This window comes from Scatophagus argus, chromosome 9 (genome assembly GCF_020382885.2).
Source record: "Scatophagus argus isolate fScaArg1 chromosome 9, fScaArg1.pri, whole genome shotgun sequence".
Taxonomy (NCBI): Eukaryota; Metazoa; Chordata; class Actinopteri; family Scatophagidae; genus Scatophagus; species Scatophagus argus.
Window position 1 is genome coordinate 11941039 of NC_058501.1, and position 9119 is coordinate 11950157.

Below are 9119 nucleotides of genomic sequence, written 5' to 3' on the forward strand. Positions count from 1 at the left end.
GTTAAGCATCTACACTAAATTGTTACATCCTCTAAAAGGGGTTTAACTCCTCAGCGTGGGAAAAACCACAGCACCAGGAGCTGCCTATGCCAATCCAAGCAGATAATCACTGTACAGGCGCTGGTGTCGGCCACAGATCTACAAATCATCTCCTGCTCACACCTCACCCGTCAGTGCGATTACACATCAGCGCTCAATCCTGGGTGACTACGTCAGCAGCCCCGCAGTGACGTACGTTGGCTGACGGCAAAAAAGGAAACGTGAACTGCCACAAGAAGCTTGATCCGAAGCCTGTCTGTATGTGTCGATTTTTTTTTAAAGGACAAGCTAATATAAATGAAATAAATATGAATAGTAACAATTATTAATGGCTTTAATGTAACTACCAAAGATGGTAGTTAGCCTTGAGTCAACTCGGGAACTGATTCAGCTCGTGAAACTGCTACGGAGGAGAATGTCTTTGCTGGTCCGCTAGCTAGCTAGCGTCAGTTTTCAAGATGGGCAACTGAACGCTAATCGAAAAAGCGAAAAAATATCAGCGTACAATGACTGAATCTTGAGAGTAGCGTCTTTCCAAAACGCGGCGAGAAAAGAGAGTTTCGTGGGTGCCTTTAGCTACCTCGCTAACCGCGTCGATACTGTTTACATGATGAAGAACTGCGAGTACCAGCAGATTGACCCGCGGTCGCTGTCGGTGTCGCCCTCGTCCGCACATAACCACACCGAGAGGAAAGCGCAGCGTCCCCGGAGGAAGTGGGAAGTGTTCCCTGGGAAGAACAGGTTTTTCTGCGATGGAAGGATAATCCTGGCCAGACAGAGCGGCGTGCTTCCTCTGACACTGGGCCTTATTGTTGTCACATGTGGCCTTTTCTTCGCATTCGAGTGAGTGACTGGAAATATTCTTTTTGTATGTTTCTTTACAGTGAGCCCTGAATGCAACATGAAAAGTCTTTGCTAACACATTCTTGTGCTTAATTGTTTTTATGCTAAACGGTGTTTTCATGACATTGTACTTTTCACTAGGACAGGCTGAAATAAACTCGCCCTTCTCTTTCACAGTTGCCCATTCCTGGTGGAGCACCTAACAGTTTTCATACCTGTGATTGGTGGGGTGCTTTTTTTGTTTGTCATCATCTCCCTGCTGAGAACCAGCTTTACAGATCCAGGCATTTTACCGAGGGCCACCCCAGATGAAGCAGCAGACGTAGAGAAGCAGATAGGTACTGGAATTGCATGCTTGCTGTGGAACAGATGGGGTAAAAGAGCTTTGCCATATGGGGCATCTCAGAGGGACATGTTTGTCGTTTAACTGCGAGCCTAAGTAGCTTACTCTCCATCATGGTGGAAGAGCACAAAAGCCAGCTTTATTTGTGTGTTCTTTCCTTAGTATATCATTTGAGTTCTTCTTGGGTGAACTGTTTTGATTGAAATGTGCAAGTCTTAGTGAGTCTCTCCCCTTGTACTTCTCTGTTTTAAGATACCTCAGGATCCTCTACCTATCGCCCCCCACCACGAACCAAGGAGATCCTCATCAACCAGCAGGTGGTAAAGCTCAAATACTGCTTCACTTGTAAAACGTTCCGTCCTCCTCGGACCTCCCATTGCAGCTTGTGTGACAACTGTGTGGGTAAGGAAGTTCCCGCTTAATCCAACTGCACTAAACGTAACAATTTAATTTCATTGCCAAGAGTAACACACCATGCTGCTTGACTGGAAGGTTTTCATTAGATGCTTCATGCTTCCCATATTAACCCACTGATCTGTGTTTTGAATGTACAATGCCAGAAGCATGAAACTATTGATTGAACATAACATAAACATAAAATGTATGAATGGCAGTTTTCCTTTAAGGTGAGCAGTTCTGTGTGAGCAAGATCTAGGTTGTTTGCTTCAAAGTGGATGGTCTTGATAGCAAACAGTTCTCTGGGACTACAGAGTGTGTCTTTTACCAGCCTGAATGGTCTGCTCTGTTGAAGGATAGGTTCACATTATGTTAAGTATGCCTTAAAACAATACTCACATGTCTATATGTACTGTTTGTGCTTGCTGTCTTCGTTCCTCCTGTCTGTACTGGCTCCCGAAATATCCCTTCTTAATGTGATTCCAATGGGAGAGATGGAGGGCAAAACCACAGACCTCCTTCTGTGCAAAAATTTCAAGAGTTCAATTGAAACCAGTATGAAGCTTTAGCAATGTCAGGTAATCAAATCAAGTGTGTTTCTAACAAAGTTACACTATTTTTAGTACAAAAAAAACCCTTTTTGTGTTTTCCCAAACCACGTTTACTTGCTGGGCTGTGGCGGAGAAATAGTAACACAAAGAGGGAATTTCACACTAAAAAGTCTGTAACTTTGGAGGATGCCCACTTGATTAGTCTCAGTCAGACTTCTGAAACCTCACATTAACTTTAACTAAATTTGGAGTTTGTCTTTGCACAGAATGAAGACCACGACATTTGTTTCTCATTACTTATGTTGGAATTGCAGTAAAAAGAAAACTCTTTATTGGTCAGTATGAATGGAGGAAGGATTATAGCAAGAAAAAAACAGTTTCAGTGATCATATTGACATCTGACAGATGTGAAAAACTGTGAACTCACCCTTTCACTGAAACAGGAAAGACTTCAGTTTGATGAAAAGTAAATTAGCAGTGTCTGTGATTTATAGTAGATTAATACTCATCATGTAAGGCATTCAGCCTAACTAGTGTTATATTTTACAACTACTATAAACATGCCTCTGATCTCTGGTATGCAAACTGTTTTTTCATCCTCAGAACGATTTGATCACCACTGCCCATGGGTAGGGAACTGTGTGGGCAAACGTAATTATCGCTTTTTCTACAGCTTCATCATCTCTCTGTCTTTTCTGACATCTTTCATATTTGGCTGTGTCATCACACACATTACCCTGCGTAAGTACTCTCATTTGGTAAAAAGACACAAGTGTTCTCAGTAGTTGTAAAGTCCTTCTGTCATGTTATCAAAAGTGACTTTTTAAAATTATTTAGTGTTGGATTTGCTCTTTTCTCTTCAGGTTCTCAAGCAGGTAAAAGCCTTGTTCAAGCCATTCAAGAGAGCCCTGCCAGATATCCTTTGTACATTTCAAGTTGTCACACAGTCAGCCTATTGATGAAATGGATGAGATTTTTAAATCTGCGACTTTTTTTTGTGCCAAGCATTAACATGAGTTACACAGTTGACTTGGCGTTTCCCGCTGCTTCCCAGCCCACGCTTAATAGGATCAGAGAGTTAGCACCCAGCAAAGCAGTGTTTTTGGGCGGATGGCTTTTAGGAGGAGGTTTGCTGCCTCATATCCTTGTGAGATGATGTCAGTGGGCTGACAAATATAGACTGCATGACTGCGAAGTGGTTCAATTTTTATTCACAGATAGCAGCTGGGGTAATTTGTCATCATGTTGTCTTGTTGGAGTCTTTTTCCGTGTCTTTAAGAAAGAATATGTTCATTTTTTACTAGTTATCTCACAGAGCAGATGATCTGATTAGACTTTTTAAGCAACGTATTACGTCAGTTTACATTTTAAAAAATTTACACCAATGAATCTGAATTCTCTGTGACTAGTAGGCTTTAAATTTAATACAGCACGAACCACAGCGAAAAACAAACTGGTTCTAAGTAGCAACATTATGATGGGGGGGTGAGCCTTTTGTTCACATCTGGATAACAGATTTGAAGTGGTGGAATGTAACATATGTTTACTTTACCGTTACGAATGTTGCTCAATTTCACGCTATTTGTTCTTTTACATCTAATATTCTAATACTGAAAAATGGTGTGCTGTGATTTGAAGTGAGTATATGCTGTTTCTAGTACAATGGCTGTAGAGTTCACACTGTTATCACCAGTGTGTGTTATCAGAAGTTTGTTGACATGGAAGTATTTGCAAATAACTTGCAATGCCAGTTTTATTTCTGTAGTTTTATTTCAGAATAGACACAGAGACATTTAGTAGCTTAGATGCCTCTTGCAGATGTTGTATTTTGAGCAGGAGGAAATAAAAAAACAGTGGGAGGAAAACAACTTAAACATCATGAAAGATTTTAATCTTCAATTTTGCTGCCTTAAATAATCATAAGTAATTGTAACAGTATCCTGCCTTGACTCTTCCTTGTGCACTGTGGTGGAGTTGGTGATTTGTTTCTTCTCCATCTGGTCTATTTTGGGCCTCTCGGGCTTCCATACTTACTTAGTAGCCTCCAACCTCACAACAAATGAAGATGTAAGTACTTGTGCTCCTTTCATGATTGTTGGAATATACTTTATCCACAAACTGACAGCTTATTTTATTTATTCATTGTGCAGATAAAGGGCTCTTGGTCAAGTAAAAGGGCTGCAGAAGAGTCTGGGAACCCATACAGTTATAACAGTATTATAACCAACTGCTGTGTAACGTTATGTGGCCCCATGCCCCCAAGGTGAGTAAAGATCTCCTCATCCCATACAAGCTTTGAAGCCCACACACATTTTTCCTTTATTGATTATAAAGCTCTCCCTGTGTCCCCCTCATTAGGGTTTAGAAACATTTTCCTCTGTTCACAGTTGGTGAAATTGCCTCTTGAACATTTTCTCAATAATACAGCGTCAGTTGCCCTACATGTACAGTCCATGTTGAAGTGCATCAGAGCATAATCCTCTGTTCTGTTCTCCAGTCTGATTGACAGAAGAGGTCTCCTGCCTTTTGATGAGGCACCCCCTGCTGCCTCTGCCTCGGAGATAGAGCTCCCTCCGTTCGTGGCCAAGAACGATGCTCACATGGTAGGATGAACCAGCTAGCGGTCGCCCCCAGGTCCTGACAGTCCCGTAGCTCCTGTGTTGTTGTTAGGCTGCCACTCTTCCTTCTCCACTCCTTCATCCTCCAGACTTCCAGCTTCAGTCACCCAGGCAGAGCTGCCAACATGCACTATTTTGAATTTATGCCCGGTGTTGTGAAAATTATACGTTTTATGTGTATTGTTTATGGCAGCAGAAAGCAGATGATGAATCTTTAATAAAAATCCCTCCTAGGGAGTCTTTGACAGGACTGGAACAAGATTACTAGGGCTCAGCTTACGTTGACTTGGAAGTGACACACGATATGAAGCCAAATGTCAACAGCAGAAAAGATTAAGCTTGCTAATCAGAGTTGGCATTCAACAGAAACCTCTACTGAAGAGGTCATCTGTCACCATACAGTATGCTGAAATAATACTGCTGTTTCATTTGGGTCTGGAGCGTTAGAACAAAATGTCTTGGAAACCGCTTCTAGCACTTTGGCATCATTGAGCAGTTAAAAATGCAAGCAAATGGGCAAAGAGTCTTTACAGCCAGAAATGTCAGAATTTGTTAACGTTATTGAGTTGCTGAGTTGTCAGACTGCTGAAGATATGTTACAGTCGTTTGGTGCTGTGGGACAGTAAAGACTCTGCACCTTTTAGTATTTGAATTGTATTTATGTCCTCTTACATTTTGTAACTTGTTGCTTTATATGCCTCGTTGCTATACTACTGGGCTTGTTTGTATGTTGTGGTGAAGGTATATGCACACAAAGGGCTGAGTTGCTATTTCAGTAGGACATGCAAAGGGCCATGGAACATGTCTTGTGTTTGATTTATCAGCACTTTATCACAGATCATTTGTCTCATGTCTTGAATACATTTGTCACTCAGTATGGTGAGCATATCATATGTCTTGGGTATATTGTCTTGCTATATTGTTTTATTTTCTTCAATCCACTTCACCTATTTTACTTACTTTATTTACCCAATAAAATTTCTTTTATGTCTTAAATAAACCTTATTTTTGTATTTTGGGATTGGATTTTCATCTTTGTTTTGGGTTTACATCTTTATTTTTCATGTACTCATGCAGATTTTAAGGTGTTTGGGGAAAGTTGTGTTGTTTTAGGTCATTTTATTTCAGTGGGTAGTGGGTAACACTTGGGTTTATTTGTTATTATGAACATGAACATTTGTTTCATATGCCTGTAACTCCATTACGGGATGAAAGATCTGACACTCAGTATTGTACTGTATTCATTCCACCCTGCTAGGAGGAGAACTGTCAGGATTTTGCTTTGTCCTGCACAGCCTGAAGGGCACTGCTGCATGTAGACGGGTTGATGGTAAGAGTAGGGTTGAATGTTAAACCAATCACAACATCTCTTCACTTGCCATTCACTGTGTATTTTTCGTAACACAGTTTGTGTTTATGTCTGGAATCACTGTCAACAACTATTTTCTTTTCTAAGATACTCTTTTTTTATTTTTTTCTGGCTTAAACCTAAATGTTGTTAGGATAGATCTTGTGATTGGTGTGGATGGGTGCATTGCCTTGTGAATGTGCATGCTTCACTACCACTCATTCTCCTGTCATTAACATTTGCTCACTTGCTCAGTTTGGGATGGAGCTTGTGTTTGAAGGCTGATCATCTGAATCTTGTCTTCTCTGTAGTTGGTTAGATGAGATATTTTCATCTCACATGTCTGAGGTGTTTTTGTGCATGCTTGGTGACGCAAACAAATTCAAGCCTGTGTAACCCGTATGTGCCTTTCTATTTTCATCAGAACCTGAAGAAACAGGAAGAAGCAGCTTTTCCACACGTTTGACTCTTTACCCATGTTGCATTGTCTGCATCTAACTCACGTCTTCTATTTCTCCCCATGAATCTTTTGACGGTGCTATCGCCATGGCTATTATTGCTTTCACTGTGCTTGAGTTTTAACTAATCATTTTAATCACATTTGTAGAATTTCCTATACATGTTTGTCCTGTTATTATTGCTCCGCCTGTCATAGTAAACTACTGATGTGGCTCATTTTCCCCTTTTCCTTGACTTCTCTCTTTTTCCTCCTCACACAGTGCACTCAGAGCACCAAGGATGTGTTGGAGAGGGCAGTCCACTCTTTTGAATTTCATGATCTGTGCCCCCCCTGCACCCCAAAGACCACTCCGCTGGGCCTGAAGGTTTCCGCCACATCAGCACCTTCCCCAGAACCTTCAGCCTCTGCTGGCTGCTCCCGACAGCCTGTGGCAGGCCCGTGCCCCCCGTTCAGCAGCAGCAGCAAGAGGGACTCGCTGCACTCCATCAACCCAGCCTTCCGTCTGGCCTCTCCCTCCCCATCGCTGAGCCGTGCCACTTTGACTCTGGGAGGTGCACCTGACCTTGGTTTTATCCCCATACCCTGAGTGCACCCATTAACCATAAGAGAACAGGAGTCAGTGCTCTTGTCCCTGCTGCACTCAACACTTCTGTACATCTCTGTTTCCGGCTCCAAAGAAACTTTTTCGTCGCAGTCGGTCATGCTGTCTTGTCGTTTGTATCTCCAGATGTCATTCTTTCGAGTCGATCAGGCTTTATCAGCAAGGGTTTTATGTTCTGTGAGTTTTATCAACTGTGTCCTGTGATATACTATGTGTGTTCTTCAGGATGGAGGTGAATCTTAGTAATACTTGGAAGCACAATATAGAGATATTTTTATAACACCTTTTTATGAAGACATCCAGAACATGCCTCCACACCTTCTGCAGAACCTCAAGCCATACATCACAACCACAGTGTTTAAGTTCTTGCTAATATATTATGCAAACAGGTCTTTGAATCTGGGAATACTCACGATAGCAGTAAGTTCACAAACAGGAGTTTAGATTTACTGAACTGGCATGCTCTGGTTAGTGAGCCACTTCAGGATTATGAACTCAAGAGTTAGCCTTTTGTCATGTCTCGTCACTTCCTGTTGCCTATGTGTACATCATCCCAGTGTCATCGGGTGAACCCAGCTTGACAGTATTAGATGAATGAGCTGTCAGAGTTTGGAGGGAAGGCAAGATTTGTTTTTTTTCTTTTTCTCTTAACAACCTTGCTTATCAAGGTTTTTGCTGCAATCTTTGTGTTTTGTATATCCGATGCTCTGAGGCTAAATGTTACATTTTCTTTTTGTGAATTGTATCACTTTAGGAGTATGTAATTGAGACAGGATAACAGGTAAAACCGAGAGATATTTTAACCAGATACTTTTTCTGACTTATATTTCTGAGTGGATATTAACTAACTGAAATAGTTCCTTCACATATTTTATAGTGTCCACTTGCTTTATCCAATTTGTTGAATGTCAAAACCAAGTGTTTAATTTAATACCAAATTTGCCGCTGCCTACCAGGACTTGGGTTGCAGTATTCATCACAGGTTCATCGCGCTGGTTTCTATTAATGTGAGTTCCATGAATGCTTTCGATTTGAGTGAGCATCTGTTTTTTGACTGTATTTCACAAGTGAGTTGGTGGTTACAGCACGGGCTTGACGTATGGATTGTGTCAAGCAGAGTGATTTTTGTTTGTTTTTAGGGATGCTGATGAGGCCTCTTTACATGCGCGGCAAGCTGACATTTTTATGGCTGTGACCTTTTCCTCATCTTACAGCATGAAACTTTATCCTCCATCTGTGATGGTGAAGTACAGTTTTGCAGGTGTGAATGGCAGCAGAGTGGCTAGTTCATGCCACTAGGGGGCAGCAAATGACTAAGGGATGCAGCTTTGTGGAGGACAGTTAAGCAACACGAAAATCTGTTGTCTTTATTTTGTGATGTTTTATTTATTTTTGTGTAATTGAGCTTTGATGCTGTACATAGGTTGTGAGTTTGTGAAGAACCACTTTGCCATAGTCAGTGGGGTCATTCATGTATCAACCTGCATAGACCCATAGGATGTGTAAACAGTTGCAAGCAGTGCTTGTATAAACAAACCTGGTTGCTTGTATTTTGTAGGATGTAACAGTAACATTTGGTCAATAAAATGATCGCTTTTGTTGCCTTTGTTTTTTTTCCCTCATGGTTTATTTTTTATTTCACTTCCTACAAATAATTTTGAGGCAAGGTCTTGGTAATTGCATAGCAAATTAACTGGACACATGGAATTTATTTAACATGCAATGAGTTTAAACATACCAGTGTGAAACTTTGATATAGTTCATACAGTAAATCAGTGATAGCCGAGTTCATCCGTTCTGACAGCTCCCCCGTGCAAACGAAGAGAGGCACATGTGGTCGACAGGCAGAGATCCAGCTATGAAAAGGGTCTGTGTGTGTGGAGGGTGTGCACTTTAGACATACACAGGAAATAAATTGTG

The 9119-nt window shown here is 41.3% G+C and overlaps 1 protein-coding gene across 2 annotated transcripts; it reads left to right on the forward strand.

The window, feature by feature from the left end:
• Positions 1-227: 227 nt before the first annotated feature.
• Positions 228-8814, forward strand: zdhhc18a (zinc finger DHHC-type palmitoyltransferase 18a). 2 transcript variants are annotated; one of them, XM_046399630.1, is made up of 10 exons: positions 229-882; positions 1060-1220; positions 1478-1627; positions 2776-2913; positions 3036-3087; positions 4137-4239; positions 4323-4435; positions 4670-4775; positions 6049-6120; positions 6858-6996. In XM_046399630.1, exons 1-9 carry the CDS (start codon positions 647-649, stop codon positions 6088-6090), a joined length of 1101 nt encoding a protein of 366 aa, XP_046255586.1. In that variant the 5' UTR covers positions 229-646; the 3' UTR covers positions 6091-6120; positions 6858-6996. The 2 variants fall into 2 exon arrangements, with proteins under 2 accessions (XP_046255585.1, XP_046255586.1); XM_046399629.1 differs by lacking the exon at positions 6049-6120 and having other exon boundaries at positions 228-882; positions 6858-8814.
• The last annotated feature ends 305 nt before the right edge of the window (positions 8815-9119 follow it).